The sequence below is a fragment of the Ailuropoda melanoleuca genome, chromosome 8, assembly GCF_002007445.2.
Source record: "Ailuropoda melanoleuca isolate Jingjing chromosome 8, ASM200744v2, whole genome shotgun sequence".
In the NCBI taxonomy this organism is placed as follows: domain Eukaryota; kingdom Metazoa; phylum Chordata; class Mammalia; order Carnivora; family Ursidae; genus Ailuropoda; species Ailuropoda melanoleuca.
Window position 1 is genome coordinate 40,947,813 of NC_048225.1, and position 22,124 is coordinate 40,969,936.

A 22,124-nucleotide genomic window follows, 5' to 3' on the forward strand; every position below is an offset into this window, starting at 1 on the left:
GTTAAGTGGGGAAGGGGACAGACGGAAGAGGAGCTGGAAATTACTGGAGCCAGAGTTGGGAAAAGGAGAACAATTATATGTGATGTAAAATGATAGTGAATATTCACACAAAGAACATGAACTTGACAGTTCAGCTCCAGCTCTGTCACTGTGAGGTCTGTGCCTAGGAGGATATCTCTGGTGGTGGTCAGTAGTTGGTAACTACACTGTTGTTATTTTTAATAATCTCAGAATGTTTCATTTTAATTTGGATTTTTGTCTTCACTTCTGCATTTTGTTTTTTTGGGTTTTTGTTTTGTTTTGTTTTTGAGAAGCAGGGATAGGACACCAACATGTGATTTTTCAACCTGAAAATGAAAAATTTGGGGGATATCACAGTAGTCTCAACTTTTGAAAATCTGTCACGGATTAGATATTTTTCCTTTGGGATCCCAAGGTGTAGAAATAAAACTAATTGTAAAAAGTTTTAGAGAAATATATTTTGATTCAATATGATAAAGACATTTCTGACAATGAGGCCAGTCCAGAAACTTAGAAAGCCATCTCCCTGGAATGTTTAGAAGGAGCTTTGTGCTAGATCAGGACTTTTCAACCTCGACATTATTGACATTTTGGGTCAGATAATTCTTTGATGTGGCATGTTGTCCTGTGCACTATAAGATGTTTATCAACATTGGTAGCCTCTACCCACTAGCTGCCGACGGTACCCCTGACTTGTGGCAATGAGAAATGTCTCCAAAAATTGTCAAATAACCCTTGAAGGGCAGAATTGCCAGCAATTGAGAACCATTATCTTAGATCAATAGTTGCCCAACACAGCTGACAGTGCCCTTAGGATAGTGCTTTCACGGTTTGATATACATCACTTAGAAGTTCATAGTGCCTCTTAACATATTGATAGTTCTGAGAAGTTCTCCAATACACACATTCATTAAATTTTATTCACATGTTTACTTAACACTTTTTCACTTTCCTTGTTTTGGGTCTTGGCAGAAACTAGTCTGTTAGCTCTGCGAACCAACCTCTGTCTGCTTTGTCTACTTATTCACACTCCAAACGCCTGATATTCTCTATACGTCGTCGGCAACTCCTCTCATCTTTCCCACCTCATTCGAAGTCACTTCTTGAGAAGCCTTCATAGACCCTTCCTATTAGGTTGTTTCTTGACCTTTTCATCTTATAAATGCCTGTGTACTGTCTTCAACACAAGTGCCTTTAGATTATTTGGTTAATGCCTCCTTACTCCTAACCGGAAGATCCAAGAGCCGTTTCAAAGATGCATTCACAGCACAGCGTCTAGGACACAGGGTAACCCAATCAAAGAGTGAAAAACACCTATTATATAATTAGCATTTGTGACCTAGCTTGAGAAATACTTTATAGATAAATTCTCTTTTCCTCTTTTTGTTATTGTTGTTCTTTCGTTTTAGCATATTCTTGGAAGGTGAAGCTAGAGAAGAGGAAGTTATAGGGATTAAAGAAAAAGGAGAAATGTTTATGGCCAAAGTGGTTTTTCAGTTAAAGACTAGATTGCCAGTTCTGTTCTGAGTCTAATCTGTAAGGTCATGGTGGCTGTTTTTCTTTAGCTCAGAAGAGAAGGAGGAGGGATGTACTTATGGCAAAAGTGGTTGGGGGAGAAACACCAAAGGCAAAGGGAAACAATCCATGGGTAACATCTGGTCAAAAACAACAGGTCCTTTTTCACCTCCCAGCCCCTATTCCCTGGGCTAACAGTGGAAAATCCCTTGTTCCTAATTTCTGTGCTTATCTTACAAATGCTATCAATATTTCTTAGGAAATAGGTCTTCATTTTTTAAGTTTAGGTTGTATTCACATTTGTTCTTATTTTAAATGTCATTTTTTTTTTTTTGGTATCTGTATCTCATAGTTTAAATTGTAACAATAGTTGGCTTCCCCANGCTTATCTTACAAATGCTATCAATATTTCTTAGGAAATAGGTCTTCATTTTTTAAGTTTAGGTGGAAAATCCCTTGTTCCTAATTTCTGTGCTTATCTTACAAATGCTATCAATATTTCTTAGGAAATAGGTCTTCATTTTTTAAGTTTAGGTTGTGTATTCACATTTGTTCTTATTTTAAATGTCATTTTTTTTTTGGTATCTGTATCTCATAGTTTAAATTGTAACAATAGTTGGCTTCCCCCAAAAATGTTAAGGCAAAGGAAGTTCTTTTAATCAGGCCATCTGTGTATCATGTACTTGTGTAGGCTTAGGAAATGGTTTGTATCCTTCCCAGATTTTGGGGGGTTACTGGCTGGCTCACTCCTACTATCCCCTAAAGGAGTTTCTATTTTCATAAGAGGGAAAAGAGGCAAATCTTGCTGCTGCCTAGGAATGAATTTAAGTAAAGCAAACATTTCTAAGCTAAATTTTACATCATGCTATTATGTTAATGTATTGTCTTTTCCTGCCATTTCTTTCTTTTTATCTAATTACTTCAACTTGGCACTTACATATAAAATGCATGCTTCTCAAACATTTTCACTGGGTGTTTCCCTTAAGGGTTCCTGTGAAGTAAAGCCATACAAAGTAATTTCCCATTTGCTGATTCCTGCTNTTTCTATTTTCATAAGAGGGAAAAGAGGCAAATCTTGCTGCTGCCTAGGAATGAATTTAAGTAAAGCAAACATTTCTAAGCTAAATTTTACATCATGCTATTATGTTAATGTATTGTCTTTTCCTGCCATTTCTTTCTTTTTATCTAATTACTTCAACTTGGCACTTACATATAAAATGCATGCTTCTCAAACATTTTCACTGGGTGTTTCCCTTAAGGGTTCCTGTGAAGTAAAGCCATACAAAGTAATTTCCCATTTGCTGATTCTTGCTTAAGAGGGAAAAGAGGCAAATCTTGCTGCTGCCTAGGAATGAATTTAAGTAAAGCAAACATTTCTAAGCTAAATTTTACATCATGCTATTATGTTAATGTATTGTCTTTTCCTGCCATTTCTTTCTTTTTATCTAATTACTTCAACTTGGCACTTACATATAAAATGCATGCTTCTCAAACATTTTCACTGGGTGTTTCCCTTAAGGGTTCCTGTGAAGTAAAGCCATACAAAGTAATTTCCCATTTGCTGATTCTTGCTAAGAAGTGTGTAAACACTTTATCTTTGTTAAGGATAATAGTCCCTACTAATTAAGTGCCTAAGAAGTTCTTTCATAAACCTTGGAAATATTGTAGTTTTAATTTTTATTGTATTCCTATGAGACATGTATTGTTCATCCTGTATAATGCAGAAAATAGTGTGCCTCAGATTAAAAAACATGTCCAAAGTCACACAGCTGGTTAGTGGTACATGGACCTGCCTGGCAGAAAGGTACATTGCTAGCTAGCTGTTCGGTGCTCTCACCTGACTCACCATCCATCAATGTTCAGGGCATTCATGTGTGTGTGTGTGTGTGTGTGTGTGTGTGTGAATATGTATATATGAATATATATAAATATGAATATATATATAAATATGAATGTATATATTTTAAAGATTTTATTTATTGAGAGAGAGAGAGCACACACAAGTGGGGGAGAGGCAGAGGAAGAGAGGGAATCTCAAGCAGTCTCCAGGCAGAGCTGGGAGTCCAACGCGGGGCTCGATCCCATGACCCTGAGATCATGACCAGAGCCAAAATCAAGAGTCAGACACTTAAATGACTGAGCCACCCAGGTGCCCCAAGGGCATTAGTATTTTTGAAACTCCTCTTACTTTTGGATATCTTTGTTGCTGGACTCAAACAATAATAAAGTATTGCCATTTAAGAGAGACGTTTACTGAAACTATAAAAATGTTAGAGAAATATGCAATTGAAAGTTTTGGATTGTCCATACTACTAAGCTCTTCTCTATTCTGGAGCATTAAAGGTCAAATTCCCCCACTAGAAAAAAAATCTAATGCTTATTTTCATATACTGTGCCAATGTACAGGAAAGTCAAATCTATAAAATATACAATTATAAATTCAGTAGTCTTACTTTCATTTTTAAAAATGGAGATAAACTTTTAAAACTGAAAATACAAAAAAGATAAGGTACAGAAGCACTGTAGTAGGTCTCACAATTTAAGCAAAGTACAACTACGTTTTGAGTACTGATTTAATTAGGAATCCAGAGGTTGGAGTGTTAATTGCTTAAAGTGCTTTAGTGTTTCTTATACTTGACATTGACTTTCCCACACAAGGAAGATATGCTAATCTGTTGGGTTTTCCCAGGAAGTCATGATTATTTTCTGCTAATGCACCTGGATTCTCTCCAGCAGAACCACCAGGCATGTGTTTGCTGACAGGACTGATGGCGATCAGAGGCCATTGTGTAGTGTGAAACCGTGGATTTTGCAATCCTGCAGCCTGGATTGGAGGCCTAGATCCCCCACTTAGTACTACGACTATTGACATACTTAACTTTGGTTCACTTCTTTATTAAATGTGGCTAATAATAGTAACTTCTCTATGCAGTTACTCCGAATCTTCATTAGATATAATCAAGTGCTAAGCATAGTGCTTGGCATATAAGTTCTCAGTAAGTGTGCAGCTGTTATGGTTCTTATTTCAGAGAATGGCGGGAGAACCAAGTCAGGATTAAGCTGAGTTGTTTTGTTTTGTTTTGTTTGCCTCATTCTGCAGCATGAAGTAACTAAGTTCTGGCCGCAGATTGGTTGAGAAACAGTCATTTGAGGGAACTGAAGATTTGTGTCCTGTGGTTGACTAGCCTGTAGTACCTAATGTCTTAGGTTGGGTTTCCTGGGAGACATACTGAAAGGTACAGATTTTCCTGACGGAGGTTCTGGGGAGTGTGCTCAGGACAACACTGATAAAGAGTGAGGGACTGAGAACACACCACAGAAGTGGAACCATGATAAAGTCTCAACAGAGGCCTCTGCAGGTCTGACAGGAACTCTGCCTAAAATGACAGTTCAGAGTTGTCCTATGTTGAGTTCAAGAGACCAAAACTTTGTACTCTCCAACTGACCAGTCATTGGAGGTCAGATATCTCCAGGGAGAGGCATGGAAGCTTCCTTCTGTGGCTAGCAGTCCCTGGGGAGGGCCTCAGTAATGAGCTCTGCAGGAAACACTTGGAAGAGCTGGGAGACTGAGGAATTAGTGTTTTGATGCTGAAAATTGGGAGGGGGGGAAAGGAAGAAGTGCACCAGTTTCCACTACAAATGACATTTAAATGTATGTCTTTAATGTATATATTTATATTCATTTATATAATTATAAATATATTAAAGAACATAGTAAATATATCTTTTGTGAGAAAATTTTTTAAAACTTGAAAATAAATATGAGACACATAAAAAAATCCTAGCTTATCTAAATTCATTGAACTTTAAAAATGTGTAGTCCAAGGGGATTAAGAGGCTCAAACTCCCAGCTATAAAATAAGTAAGTCACAGAGATGAAAAGTATAGCTTAGGGAATATTGCCAATAAGATTGTAATAACCTGGTATGGTGGCACATGGTGATTATGCTTATCGTGGTGAGTATTTTATGATGTATATATAACTGTCAAATCACCATGTTGTATACCTGAAACCAATATAATATTAAATGTCAACTACACATCAATTAAAAAACAACTTGTAGTCTGAATACCAACATTGTTTTTTTTTCTTTTTGTTTTTTGCTTTCTTTTTTGTTTTTTTCTTCGCTTATTGTTGAGGAGAGGAGATATTTAAGGTATAGAGGGACATTACTTCTGTTCATTGATATTCTTCATGGATTCTCAATTATAGAAATAATGTAGACTCTGCTTTTTTGTGGACATAATTGATTGCAGTTTGCATGAATACCTCTATATCCTTTCATTATTATTTGTATTCAGAAATACACATGTGCTTTCCTGACATCTGTATTCAAAGTTGTGTGATTCATTATTTTTAAGCTGGGATAACCTGATTTCACATATTTTCCCATGAGTCAGGGGCAAGTCTAGCTGTTAGTTTGTTATTGTCGGTGCTTTCTCATAGCAAGCCTGCACTTGCCATCATTTTGCTGCTTTGTATTTTTAATCTCTTAACCAGTCACTTAGGGAATAGTCTTTCCAGTTTTCAATGAAAGCCAGACAAAAATGGTTATGGATTCCTTAAAGATTGTTGAGATTTTGGTTATGATTATTTATTTCATTTCATGTGCTTAAATACAACCAGGAAGTCCACATCAGCTATTTTGATCTTGGGTCTTGCTTTCATTTGTGTAATTTTCATAAAAAAATTGTTTTTCTCTAGGGCTTCACAAATCTTTTGCTTGGGCAGCTTAGAAACTCAGCCGGGATAGATGATAGATCAGCAAGGTAATGATGTGTCTTAACCAAAGACCAGACACAGTGGTGGAAATTGCCCCAAAAAGGTCACTAATGTTCATGAAACTTAACAGGACATCTGAACTCCCTGAAAATTAAACATCATCTAACTGCTCTAGCTTGGCTCTTTTCCAGGGGAAAAGAAAATATTCCTTCAGTGCCTAATGAGGGCCTGCATGATAAATATGAACCTAAATAGGTCAATGTATTCAGAGAAAACCAGCTGTTTAATATTAAACTTGACTTATCCTATTGATATTTTTAGATGCCTCGTTTTACGTAAGTACAAAAGAGAACATGATGAATAAAAGCTCCCTTCTTCATTCACATCTCCTTCCCGCTACTGCCCCATTTCTCAGTTCTTCAGTTCTGTTTCTCTCATTTTCTCTTAAATTGACGAATTTTTTGCCCACAAAAACATTTTGCCTACAAAAACATTTTGCCCACAAAAACATTTTGCCTACAAAAACATTTCCAAGGTCAGCAATGACCATGTGATTGCTGAGTCCAGTTGTCATTTCCCAGTCCTCGATGGACTTGACCTCTCAGCAGCATTTAGACAGCCAATCACTTGCTTTATTGAGACACTCTTTTCATTTTGCTTCCAGGACATCCAACTTACCTGGTTTTTCTCCTCATTTTCTGGCTTTTACTCAGTCTCTTTTTGCTGTTTCTTGTCATTCCAATACCCTCTAAATATCAGAATACTCCAGTGTCCATTCATTGAACCCCCTTTCCTCTCTAGCTAAACTTATTTCTCCAACGATCTCATGCAGTCTTACTGATGGATCTGGATGCTATCATCTCCCAAATGTATATTTCCAGCCCTGCCTCCAACTCTAAAATTCAAGCTTATGTAACCAGTTGTCTGCCAGAAACTTCCACTTGGATGTCTGAAGGACATCTTAGCATGTCTAAAACTGAACTCCTAACCTTCAGTCTCTTAAATCTATTTCATCCACAGTCTTCCCCACCTCAGTTAATGCCAACTTCATTATTTAGGTTGCTCAGGCTGAAAACCTGGATATCATTCTTGATTTTTGTCATTTTTTAAATATAGTCTGTAATCTGTCCACACATTTTCTTGGCTCTGCCTTCAAAACATGTCCACCATTTCCACAGTGGCCCCCTGGTCCAGTCTACTACCATCTGGATAGCTTGCTAACTGGTCTCCCTCTGTCTGCTCTTGCTCACCTACCATTTTATCTTAACAAGCAGCCAGAATGATTATTTTAAAATGAAATCAGATAATGTCATTTCTCTGTTCAAAATTGGCCAGTTTTCACCCTGAGTTATACCTAATGCCTATTGACTTGCATCTGTATAAATGTGTGTGTGTCCATGTGTGTGAATGGAAGAGGGGTGGTCAGTGTGCCTGGAATACACTAAGAAAAAGGGAGGATGGTAGGAGATAATGTCAGAGAAATTTGGAGTTTATAGAACATTGCCAAGACTCTGGATTTTACTTTGAGTGAGGAGAGGCTGCTGGAGGCTTCTGAGTAGAGGAACGGCATGATCTGAATTACTTTTTAATAGGGTTACTCTTGCTGCTGTGTTAAGATTAGATGAAGGGAAATGAGCAGAAGTAAGGAAACCAGTTAGGAGTCTGTTGTGGGTGTCCAGTTGAGGTATGATGATGGCTTGGACCAGGGTAGTGATAGTGGAGCTGGTGAGAAGGGGTCAGATTTGGAGTATATTTTAAGTGAGCTCTAACAAGATTTCTTGATAGCTTGGGTATGGAATGTGTAATAGAAGAGTTAAGGTTATCTCCCAAGTGTTTGGTCAGTGTAACTGGGGCTTCATTGAGCTAGGGAAGGCCATAGGGAGAACAGGTCCTGATGAGTGTTTGTAGAGCTCAGTTTTAGAATGTAAATTTGAGATGGCATTTAGTGTGCTTTCATTAAATATTTGCTGGGCTAATCAACAAAGTCACTAATCTCAGCCCTACTTTCCACTGTACAGGTTATTCCTGCATCTAGAGCCCCTTCTGGGCCCTCTCTGCTTGTCTTTGGGTTTGTGGAGGAGGAGTTGCCTGGCTTGTGCTTGGGGTCAGATGATTCTGGGGATCAGATTATCCCATATACAGACGTGAACACAATTCCTCTTTTTCTTTTTTTTAAAGCAAAAGCTGAACCCCAGCTTCTTTCTATTGCCTCTGAGGTCTGTTGTGAGAGGAGGATGGGCTTGCTTCTCAAGGTGGTCCCCTTTATGAAGGTAGTGGGGTTTAAGTTTCATATGTTTCTTTCCATCAGTTTCCCAACCACCGTCTCATCCACATTTTACCATGCCAAATTTTTTTGACACCTCTCCATTGTTGATATCATACCCCATGTTATCTTTGCTGTTTTAGTTTGTGTTTTTGTATCCCTAAACCGTCATTTTAGTGTTTTGTTTTTATGAGGGAGTTGAGATAAATACACACATTCCTTCACAGTTCATAAACATTTCATTTACATACTCTTCCAGGATCTTTCTGTTTAAGATGGAGTCTTTTTTTTCATGCAAATATACAAGTAAACACTATTTTTTTCTTCAAGTAAACATTAAAATATTGTATTTGTCAAAATGTTTAGAGTCATGATGTTGCATTAATTGTGATGGGCTCTGTGCTCCTGGCTCATTATCTCCTCTCTTACTTTTAGAACAATCCTCATTTGTGAAATTGCATGAGCTCCTAGTATAGTCTCTGGAACACTTTGGATTCATGTTTGAATGTATGAATAAATTATAGAAGAATTGCCCATCATTGAAGTCCTTATTCATTCTCAGGTTAATTCTCCAATATTTTACTGAACTGATATTTGAATGCATACCCACTATGGGTAAGGTGCTATGGAATATACAGTACTGACTTAGAAATATTTCTTGATCTCAAGACATTGTAAATGTATTTTAATACAGAGAGAAATTACATATAATTAAAGAGTTTGACCATAATAAAAGGCATAAAAATCAAACAATTTAGGGCATCAGGGAAGTGAGGAATATTCATGGCAGGGAAAATCAGGATTTCTTCATGAAAGTGGTAGCATTTGAGATGACTCTTAAAGAATTGCTAGGGTACAGTATGAAAAATGGGAATGGAGTCATTCTAAATGAGTAGACTAATAAGTGGGAAAGTGAGAGGCCAGGGAAATGTATTAGCTGATCCATGTTGGCTTAGATGGATTAGAGTGGTCAAGGAGGAATATGGAATATAAAGTTGGAAAGAATTTGGAACAGATGTGGTTGGCTATAGACTGCAGGAAAGAATATGGGTGTTTTTCCTTAGGAGGACACAAAAGGTTAATCAATAGGAGATTGCTGTAATCAGACATTGCCTTTGGTAAGATTATTTTAGAGGACTTGAAAATTGATTGAATGTTGGCAGGAAGAGATATACATGATATTCCTCTGAGATTTGAGCTTTTGTTCTGATAAGGGCATAGGTTCTATGTCCAGACATAAGAGAATCAGAAAGAGAGACAATTTGAGAAGTAAGATAATGAGAATTATAAATATAATACATTGAGAGTGAATTTCATGTGGAAACGTCTAGCAGGCATCGAAACTAGAGCTTTGGAAGAAGGGGTTGAAAATAAGACCTGACAATAATGATTAAAGACTCATGTTCTGTGATCATTTTCTCTGGCTTAACAAATTTGTTATATTGAAAATATAGTGTTTAATATAGTAAAATCTACTTTAGAATCATTTTTATTTATTATTGCAAGGCTCTTGATTTAAAAACAAACACATTGTGGCTTTTAAATTTCTTTTCCATGTTGAATAAATCTTTGCACAGTGACATCATTTTTACATTTAATTCTCAAATGTAAGATGATTATGTAATATCTGTTTATATTTTTGTGGGACTGTTATAAAATCATTAGTCATTTGAGCACTTTAAAAACTCAATACCATATTGAACAAATAATTTGAAGGAAAACATTTTTACTCAAGGATATCAAAATAGAAATTCCTCCAGATCTGTTCTTTCTTACAAATTTGGTCACTTTATTTTTTTATCCTTAAACTGGGTAATATGTATTTTGGTACACATATTATGGTCAACATGAGCCGTACTTTCTCTTCATCTAGGAAACTTAAGTAAGACTAAATTGAAACTCACAATGTCTTATTGTTTACATTTTAAATTAGGTTTTACAAATATTTAAAATTATAAATATTACAAAGACTAATAATTAATTTAAAATAGAGATGTATGTGAAATGAGTTCTCATTTTCTGTCTTCAGTTTTGCTTCTTAGAAGTTAATATTCCTAATGCTATATTACGTATTCTCTTCAGTTTATTTCTCTGTATAAAAAATGTTCATATCTGTTTTTATTTTAATAATATAAGCTTAAGTACACATATTATCCTAAAACTTTTTAAACTGAAAACTTGTCATAAGCATATTTCCTTATTAATGTTCTTGGAGAGGTAGATAGCCATAGATATCTGTACTTTACTATTTCTTCTCTTTGAAGTGTTTTTAAGCACTATGAAAAAGATAGTGAGAAGACATATCTAGAAAGAAGTTGCTATGGCCAATGTCAAAAAGGTCTGTGTTTTCCTCTAGGATTTTGATAGTTTCCTGTCTCACATTTAGGTCTTTCATCCATTTTGAATTTATTTTTGTGTATGGTGTAAGAAAGTGGTCTTGGTCTGGTTTCATTCTTTGGCATGTTGCTGTCCAGTTTGGTGTACACACACACACACACACACACACACACACACACACACAGAGGAATATTATTCAGCCATAAAGAAGAGTGAAATCTTGCCATTTGCAATGACAGAGATGGAGCTAGAGAATATTATGCTAAGCAAATAAGTCAGCCAGAGAAAGACAAGTATCGTATGATTTTACAAAACAAACAAGTAAAGGGAAAAAAGAGAGAGAGACAAACCAAGAAACAGACTATTAACTATTGAGAACAAACTGATGGATACCAGAGGGGAGGTGGGTGGGGGAATGGGTGAAATAGGTGAAGGGGATTAAGAGTACACTTACCAGGGGCACCTGGGTGGCTCAGTCGGTGAAGCATCTGCCTTTGGCTGAGGTCATGATCCCAGCTTCCCTGCTTCTCCCTCTCCCACTGCCCCTGCTTGTGTTCCCTCTCTCACTGCCTCTTTCTCTCTGTCAAATAAATGAATAAAATCTTTTAAAAAAAAAAGAGTACACTTATCATGACGAGCACTGGGTAATGTATAGAATTGTTGAATCACTGTATTGTACACCTGAAACTAATATCACACTGCAGTGAACTAACTGGAATTTGAATAAAAACTTTGAAAAAATTAAAAAAAATTAAAAGATAGTGAGGAAGCATTAAAGAATGACTACACTATGTTTTAAGCAACATTAGTGAATCTGAACATTTTTTGTGCAAAGCTACTAGAATTTGATTCTAAGATCTCCAGTCATTGTTTTAAAGCACACGTGCTGAAACCATTCTGTGTGTTAATCTGAGGCAATATGATTGGGCAAAGACTATGTTAAATTCTGTGTTCTTTTTCCTAGCTAATTTGAGAAATTATCAGTAACTTATAAGGGTATTATTCCCAGAGTTTTAGAGAAACAGTACTATGTTTTATCTATTCGAAATCAGAACAGCCTTAAAAACTGTACTGATAACATTTGGCCAGAATCACAAGAGGGAGGTTTATAGGCTCCGAAGGGACCAGAGGGGATGTTATTATATGCGAATATCTTTTACAGTGTTTGCACTGAAAGAATGGACTAGAGATATGTATATTTGGGAAGATATATGTTTTCCTTTAGAATATGAGATTATATCAAGCCAGAGAAACACTCAGGCATCCCAAGACTAACTTTTTTGCTCTCTATTCTGATACCTTCTTGGCTTAGATCTTTTTTATAATCTAAGAGGTAGTTCGCGATGAGGGAAACATCAAGCGAGACGTGGATGAACAGACTGGTAGCTTGGAACTCTGTTGGGGTTCTTGCTTTCTGCGAGCTACAAATTTTACTGCATAGAGGCTCTGGCCAGCATTAAATAGTATGAAGTAAAAATGATAGGTGGTTTTTACAGATCACACCATCTTACTAAAGGTATAATTATTAAGATATACTGGTTAACAAAACTTAATGATCTCGGAGTTATTAAAAGCCAGAATGCAAATGAGATAAATATTAGAGTCAGAATTATAAATGGAATAACATTTTAATAGTACAAATAATATTTAAATAACATCATTTTTGTAGTATTTTTTACTTATTTTAATATTTTTGTCATATAGTAATGATTCTATTAGAAACACTGATTGCAGAAGAGTAGTTTGGAAGTTCCATGTCACATCAGTTCCCAACCCTGGACGTATATTAGATCATGTACTTTTTAGTATGTTTATGATTTGCGGAGAACAAGTGAGCAATACCTACATTTTTATTTTAGTGTTCTCACTGGTTCCCAAGCTGCCTTTCTTGTTTTACTGTGAGCTCTTTATATTTCTCCATGGTGTCTTCATCTCCCCTATTTCCTCTTATAGCATCCCAATGTGACCTACATTAACTGGTTGACACAGTAAGCTTGAGGATCTTAGACTTGTTTTATACAACCCATTCTCTATCACATGGTCCCTAGGACCACATATGACTTCAGCTCATATTTCCCCTTAATTCTTATTGTTGGATGTTGATTCTAGTAATCTTCAACAAATAACTTTTCTTCCTCCTACTCCATTTGATTTCTCACATGACCCTTACCCATTTTCCATGTTTGCCTTAGTGGAGACAGTGACTTGCCATAGTTAAGAACTATGTAGTCAAATAGACTTGGATCCAAACTCTGTCTCATCTTCTTACAAGTTGTATGATCTTGGGCAAGGTCATATTTTTAAGTCTCAATTATTCAGTTTCCCTAACTACGAAAGACAGGGGTTATTGTAAGATTTTGGAGATAAAGCACTTGGCACTGCCTTTGGCACATGGTTACTCAGTGAAAGCTTGGTAGTTACAGGTTTGAGAAGTTAGCATTGGAAAGGGGGGACTAATTTCTGTAAAAATCAGGAAAGGACAAGATATTGTGTGATAACAAAAGGATGTTTTAGGAAGTAGGACAGTTGAAAGAACTTCTATCATACAGTTAGAAATAATAGTGTGTATAAAGTTCTTACACATAACCCTTAGGTTAGATGTGTTTTCAGAATTCAGAATTTTGTGCATTTTAAAAGGTATGTATATTTCATATATTACGTAAGATCTCTAGCAGGATATGAAGTAACATTCTTAAACAAATGGATATTTCTTTTTTTTTAAAAGATTTTATTTACTTATTTGAGTGAGAGATAGGGAGAGAGAGACAGCATGAGTGGGGAGGAGAGGGAGAAATAGACTCCCCACTGAGCAAGGAGTCCAACGCTGGGCTCGATCCCAGGACCATGAGATCATGACGTGAGCCGAAGGCAGACACTTAACCGACTGAGACACCCAGGCACCCCAACAAATGGATACTTCTGTAGGAAAACACTTCTGTATGAATTTTTATACAGAGGTATTAGCCTCCCATCATTACCCTCCCATAAATTCAATTCAGATATGCCACCAAACGAGTTATGAAAAAATTTACTTTTCACAACGTTTGAATCTGGGGATTATGGATGAGGGATTGGGGTTCTGAAAAATAAAAGGAGATTCTGCATTTCCTTATTGTGAGCCAAAAATTATTCTCTCATTTTAGTGATGTGGGTATTTTCTACATTTCGTAAATGTGGGGCCACAGATACTTTTCTTACTTCCATAGCCACACTCATTCCCCTTCCCAGGTACCCTTGCCAGTTCACTCCAGATTATATCTTCTGCAAATTAAGGGAAGGAGTGAAATAGAACTCTTTCAGTGGGAGTTTGCTTGTCAGACATGGAAAATTCAGGTCACATTGGGAAATGTTTTTTTCTTTATTCCTGGAATTTGTCAAGATGTGAAGTGTATAATAATATCTGGAGAGAAAAAAAAAACATTAAAATCATTAGTCTCCATTTCTTCCTTTGTGGTTAAAAGCTGTGTCCTCTGAAATATTTTAATTCAAAAGGCATTTTGGCAATATCTATTGTTAAATGTGATATATTAACAATTTTAGACTGTGTATTTTTTTATATAGATACTGATGGGTTTTTAGAGAAATGTGTATTGTTTTATTGACTGGTCAACATTGCTTATTTCTTCCACTAATGAGAATCTATATTGATTTTTAGTTCATTCCTTTCTATTTCTATTGATTTGGGGGACTTGCTATGAGAATGAAAATTGTAATTAAATCATAGTTTGGTAATACATAACTATTACTCAGAATTGATTCCAGTGGTTTTTGGTTTTGTTTTTTTAGTGTCCTACTGAAACCAAAGCAACTTTTGGGGTCCACCTTAAAATAGTAGGAGACTGGACAGGTATGTGGAACATAGAGTTTGAAGGTACATGCTTTGAAAATAATGGGTCATACAATAGTTTGCATGTGTTTAAGTAGTAGGACCACTAACATATAAAAATGTGTATATGTTCTCAAGCTGTTGTTTTGTTTTCTTTCTTTGCATATACAGTTTTGATAGTCATATTTTCTTCTTGTAGGATGCATTTTTGGAATTCAAATACCTTGGATATCAATAATTGTTAGTAATGTATTGTTTGCTCTGCTTGCAAATCATTGGTTTCTGCCTACTTGTCAAATACACAGGCAATAGTGGGAAGAATGAACTGTGTTTTTTAGAAAACATGATTTTAAAATAAGTGGCTGGTTTTACTCTCAAAATAATCAATACCTGGGATTGGGATTTATATTGTGATTTAAATCTTCCTGTTCTTGTATGACCTTTTTGTGATATTACCTACGTGTATATATCAACTCCACAGCCTCTTTGGAATAGTGGTCATTTTTAATAGCAAATCTATTAGTGATGTGTTACTCATTTATTCAATAAAACTTTTGTGTTTTCTGAGAGATGCATTTTATTAAGAGTTCTGAATAAATAAAAGAAACATTATTCATTCTTCTATTCCCTTGGTCCAAAGCAGTGACTGACAAGTGGGTGCTCAGTAAATGTTAGCTTGTTGGCTAGTTGCTTAGTTTGGTTGCTCAAAAGAAAGGATGCAGATATAGACATGAATGCAAGTGTAAATAAAAATATTTTCTAATTGAGTGCTAAACTAGGAGCAGGGAATCAGGAAAAAGATAGATTTAGTGTAGTCTAGGGTTATAAGAGGAGATTTACAGAGAAGTTGGAATTTAAGCTGAACCTTGAAAATCAGGCAAATGAAGAAGGAAGTAGGTCATTTTAGTAAAATTCATAGCATTGTCAAAGATCAGGGAAGGTAATGTGTAAACTATATCTGAGAAAGGTGAATAAATCAGCCTAGCAGAAGCAAAGATGTTATTCTGGGGAGTATTATGGAAAAGACATTTAGAGTCAGCTCGATGAATATCTTGAATGCCTTGACAAGATAATAAAATAACTTGAAGATGCTAGAGAACTTTTGAAAGATTTGGAACATCATAACAAAAATAGTATTAATAATTTGCTAGTTGGATAGATTAGAATCAAGGAAAGACCTACTGGTACTGGGAGGCAGAGGAGAAGAAGCAGTGGAGGGGTGGGAATGGAAAGTGAACTGGAAGGAATGGATTTGCAAGCACAGGTGAAGGGGGGACTAATTTTTGTAAAAATCGGGAAAGGACAAGATATTGTGTAATAAGCAAGGGGTAATTTATGAAGAAGGACATTTGAAGAGCTTATGTTATACAGTTAAAAATAATAGTGTGTAAATTCTTTATCTGTAGAAAGGGCAGCCAGCCTGAAATTGGAGACTTGATGAAAATGGAAAAAATATGCAACATAGTATTTAATGGGAAAATGATGAAATTGATCAAAAGATCTTTGAGCCGTTATGACCTATTTGAAATTATAAAAAATCAGGCTTCAATAGATGTAGTTTATTTGATTGCATTCAAAAGAGATCATGGAAGCCCCTTGTTAGAAAAACACTGGCGTAGTATGAAAATAGTAATTCTCATCATAAGCCCAGAACTAGTTGTTATAATCACAGTTGTTTTGCACTATTTGACAAATAAAGAACAAGTAGAGTTCTTCTTAGCTAAGAATCCCAATGAAGTAAGAATTAACTTCTGTAATGAATGGTAATCAATGAAATTCTATATCTGAAGGGAAACAAGCACAATGAAGATATAATTTAATTCATCATGGTAAGGAGAAACTTTATGATGGATTATTACTAGCTATTGTTATTGAGTTTCTTCATAAAGTTATTTTCTATTGTCAGTAGCCCATTAAGATAAATGATTATCTGGCGCCTGGGTGGCACAGCGGTTAAGCATCTGCCTTCGGCTCAGGGCGTGATCCCGGCGTTATGGGATCGAGCCCCACGTCAGGCTCCTCCACTATGAGCCTGCTTCTTCCTCTCCCACTCCCCCTGCTTGTGTTCCCTCTCTCGCTGGCTGTTCTATCTCTGTCAAATAAATAAATAAAATCTTTAAAAAAAAAAGATAAATGATTATCTCATCATTTATTTCAATCTTTTCTATTAGGAACACTTAATAGTTTTAATTTTATCCTCCTTTTTTTATGTACTGTGCCATTGAGGGAGAAACAAGATCATTTTATTCAGAGTTCAGTTCCAGTCAATTTCAATTAATTTTCAATTAATAAACCTTCTTGGTTGTTGACTTCAAATATTTGTTGACTTGGAAAAAAATGTCAAGCGTTCATGCATAAAACCCTTACATAATTCTGCACTAAATAATATCTGGCACTTTAGTTCAAAAAAGGGTTTAGTTGTCTTAAAACAGTGGAATTATAATTATGGAAGGAAAACTGGGAAATTACTCCTAAGATCATGGTTTTTGTCCTAAAAGAATTGATTAAAACTTAGTATTAAGAGAAATAGGGGTGGGAAATATCAAAAGAGTGCTTAAAAGTTGAATGTCAGAGGTTTGCTTTTCTAAACTGACAGATATTTTACAGTTACTTTTTTCTTCCCTGAAATATGTTCTGCCTTGGGCAGGTTGAAAGAACAGGTTTTAGACTGCCCCATGAATGATCTTTCCAAGACTAATCAATAATACCAGCAGCAAAGTGACCAAGAAGCAATTTAAGCAGCTGCATAGCCTAGGACAAGGAGGCCTCAAAGTTGCAAATTTATTGTCTAGCTTTTTATTTTAACCAGGACTCTCACTGTACCTTTTAAGTATGTGAAAGACTCATTAAGTATGGAAGACCCTTCAAACCTCAAACACAATTTAGGTTTTTCCTTGAAATGATGGTGGTAGAATGGGTAGAGTAAATTGCTCAAGTGGGTTTATCACTTAATATTTTGTTGCTTTTCTAGAATCAGTTATACTTCCCAATTTCAAATACATGGTCATAGATTGCCTACTGGTTTGATTATCATTCTAACTATCCAAAATGTTTTGTTTCTTTCTACATTAGATGTCATTACTATTGAATAATGTTTGAGGTGATATTATACTGTTGGGTTTTTTTTAGTGGTCTAAATAGCAGCTTACTCTAGAGAGGTCAAGTTTTACTACAAAAGCATTATATGTATAATACCTTCATTGAAATTAATCTAAAAATTATGTCACTTTTACATTCAATAATTAATGGATTGACAACTGGATAAATATGCAGCAGAGGGCTTATTGTATATATTATATAATAGCTTTCCTTGAATCTTTGGTATCAATTTATATCAATTTATTGTTTTGAAAAATATTGCTACAATCAGAAGATATGGTTCACTTTGAGGATCAAAAGTGGGAAAACAGGGCCATATAATATCATGTTTTTGCTTTAATACATAATACATTGATGCTCATAGTACAAGTAACCTTAGATAGAAAATTTAGTTGAGGACTAGACCAAAAAAAAGAGTTGAAAATTCTCTCTCTGTTTGTTTCTATGTCACCAAATTAGCCAGGCACATATTATACTTCATCTAGCTGATTGTTTGTGAAAAGATTAAAACAGAACATGTGTAATGCATTTAAAGTATTTTTTTTTCCATTTGGGGAGCTCTTTACAAGTCAGATTATGAGCACACAAATTATAATAATGTAATTATTTTATAATGAGAACATGTTTTGGAAAAATTATGCCATCCACCTCATACCATATGTATCTGTGAATGGCTTTTGGTGGCTGTAAAAAGAGACAAAAATTAAAAGTACTCCTGTTGAATACCAGCCCTATTTTGGAGGACATGCCCAAAAAGCAGATCCAAAATAAGTTAGAGCAAACTGACATTTTTGAGCAGGACAAATCATACTTGGCTATATGAAATATCTGGGTTTTACTTACTTCATGGTCACATAGTGTAAGCTTTAGTTTAAACCCATAATAAATATGAATTATCAATTGCTACATCTACAAAGGAATGACTAGAAATACTCTTTTTTGTGGTTGTTGTTGGTTTGACTAGCAAATTATCATGGTTAGACATTTGTGGAAGATAACATTTAAACTATCTGTTATTTTGGCTAATGATTAAATATTTATTAAATACCTACTATATATATATATATATATATATTTATATTTAGATGGGGTGTTTAGCTACATACAAGGAGATGAGGGGATGTCAGGTGGATATTAGGAAGAAGTGTATTTAGACTAAGGAAAGAGAAAGTGCAAAGTCCCTGAGGTAGGAATAAGTTTGGATATTCAAGGAACAGCAAGGAGGCCAGTGGGGCTGGAATAGAGATGGCGAGGGGAAGAATAGTAGGAAATAGACTGGAGAGGTGAGCAGGGGATTGGACACTATAGGCTATAAGAGGACTTGCATTTTTATGTGATTGAGAAAAAAGTTATGGTTTAGAAATCTACATTTGAATGATATTCATTTTGTTTTAATACATACTACCTAGTTGTTGTCAGGCCAAGGTTATTTATTTATTTATTTATTTATTTATTTATTTATTTATTTATTTAAAATGAGTGAGTTTAGGGAGAAGGGGGAAAAAGTAGGAATTCAGAGCAGGACAGAAAACAGGTCAAACTTTTTGTTGGGGTGGGGAATGTATCATCATTTTAACGATGCTTCAGTAGTGGTTTTATCTCCTGCCATATGGCCCTGGTTTATGGATTCTGGTAGCTTGGTGCCCCATCAGCCCCCATGATGGTAGTAGCTTCTTTCTATTCTCTGGATTGCTTCATGGTCTTTTAGCTTCAGTTCTTCCCTCATCTAAGTCATTAGTTCCCTGTATAAATTCCTTCGACTCTAAATTATGTAGAGTCATTCCTGGTTTTGGTTGGATTTGGACCATTACAGGAGGTCTGCAAAGCCTCTTTGAACAGAGCTCTGAATCTGGAGGAGTAATAATGGGGGAGAATGAGGGTAAGAAACCCTGAAGCAGGCAAATGTTTGTGTTCAAGGACCAGTTAGAAGTGCAGTGTTGCTGGAAGTAAGTGGGAATGTTGTAGGAAATAAAATCTGAGAATACCGATGGACCAGACACGGTAGGCACTTACAGACTTCAGTTTTATTTTAAATGTTGTAGAAAATCATTGGAGCATTTTGATTAGGGTCAGACTCACATTTTTCTGGCTGCTGTATAGAGAATATGATGGGGGTGGGCCAGAGTGAGAATTAGGAGATGAGTTTAGAGAGAAGCCCTTGTTGCTATCTAGACAAGAGAAAGTGCTGTTTATACATAGGGTAACAGTAATGAGGTCATGAAAAGTGGATGGATTCTGAAGGTATTATTGATGGATTGTAGGTGGGATGTAAGAAGAGTTAGGAATCATGGGGCGCCTGGGTGGCTCAGTCGGTTAAGGGGCCAACTCTTGATTTCGGCTCAGGTCATGATCTCAGGGTCGTGGGATAGAGCCCCATGTTAGACTCTACACTTAGGCGGAGTCTGCTTGAGATTCTCTCTTCCTCTCCCTCTTCCCCTCTCCCCACTCTCTCTCTCTCAAATAAATTCTTCAAAAAATTAAAAAAAAATAGTTAGGAATCAGAGATAATCTAACGTCTCTAGAGTAAGTAAGTAAGTGGACGGACGGTTCTGCTGTGTATTGAGTTAAAGAACTTTGTGGCGTATCAGGTAGCACAAGAGTGGGCATTCAAATTCAGTTTTGTACAGTTTAAATTTGAGATGCCTCTTAGACTTTCAAAAAGTAAGGTTGAATAGGCCATTGCATGTGTGAAACTGGAGGTCAGGGTAGAGATTCAAACCTGACAATTATTACATTCATGGATCTAAAGATGTGAAGTTGGATAGGATCAGCTAGAATAGTAATTCTCGTCTATGTAAGATTTATATACATTTTAATATACCTTTATATACATCTTACATTGTATATAGTATGTATTTACATTTGTGTATTTGCTCTGTATGTCATTACATTAATATACCTTTTATAGCAATTTATATTCATTTTATAGCATTTTATATGCCCACTTTACATTCTTAAATGAAATTCTCAGATGTACACAAATGATTTTTAAAAACCAATATAATGTCCTAACCTTAGTATAAAGGAACTATTAAAATAAAATAATTTATAGTAAAAGATTTAATTCCTAATTTAATTTTTAAGTGTGACTATACTAGAAGTCCTAATGAAATAGGTGACTTAACCCACATACAGAATGATCATGAATAAGACAGTTGTAAATACATGATTCCAATACAATTGGAATACTATGAGCACTATTTTCTTTATGGGGTGATTTTCCAAAATAGTGAACTTCTTTTAAGTTCTAGACACAATAGTTTATAATATTACTTCAGTTTATAGGGTGGTTGCAATCTTGGGAGTTTTTTTTTTTTTTGCACTATTTAGGTCATGTAAAAACTTTGCATTTTTGATAAATGAATTTTTCAATTACATGAATGTCCAGCAAGTCCTTTAAAAAAAAAAAAAGCAGAAAGTGCGATAATTCCTTGTTGCATAACATCCCATCCTCCACAATGTTGCAGGGTATCTAATGTTTTCGACCCCTACCCTCCAAACTTTAGTAACTGATGATTATCATTGTGAGAACCAAATTGCCTCCCCAATTCTCAAAGCTGTTCCTCCAAGGTGGCACTGACCTATTAAGAGTAGCTACTTGAAGAAATATGTATAATAGAGAAGAAATTTAACAGAGTCCTGAGATTTCAACATGTAGAATCCAGCAAAGGTGACAAAAGTGGAGTGGCCACAGAAGTAAGAGAGGAACCAGGAGAGTTTGAAGCCTGGACAGAACAAAACATTGTTTCATAAAAAGAGGCATTGATCAATTGAAACAAATGCTGCTTCTGAGAAGTGGAATAAATCGAGGACTGAATTAATGACATTGGGAATTGTGTTTTTAATGGAATATTGGGAACAGAAGCCTGTCTGAAGTAGGTCCAAGAGATTGCAAGAGAAGTAGAGGTGGTCCATATAGACAAACACAGTGGTATGTTGGGACCAGCTCCTGTGAGCTCGTTGGATCATTGAGTGCTTCTCTTCCAACTCTGTGTTCAGTGAGGTCAAGTTCAATAGCTTTAAATCATCACAGTGTCTTTATTCCTTGAAAATTGACAGACATCATAAAAAAAGATTTAAAAAATGATTTTAAAGATCTGGCTATTAAATATTTGCCAAAACACCACTGGGCAAATTCTAAAGAGTTTTGATATAAAGTGAAATAGAGCATTAAGTCAGTAGCTGAAGGAAGGAGGATATAGGGACAAGGCAGATCTAAATTAAGAGAACATACAACAAATACATATGTAGAAATATAAAATATATGCACATACACATATACTTAATGTGAGCAATTATAATATGTTTACGTACTTGTGGGAAAAATGAGAATGAAGTAG

General features: G+C 35.5%; 1 protein-coding gene across 1 annotated transcript in view; it reads left to right on the forward strand.

The window, feature by feature from the left end:
• NOX4 (NADPH oxidase 4) overlaps positions 1–22,124 on the forward strand; it is a 175,996-nt gene that overhangs the window by 73,667 nt on the left and 80,205 nt on the right. The window contains exon 12 of the mRNA XM_002927842.4: positions 14,646–14,706. Within this exon, the coding sequence (XP_002927888.2) occupies positions 14,646–14,706 (61 nt within the window). The remainder of the gene's footprint in view (positions 1–14,645; positions 14,707–22,124) is intronic.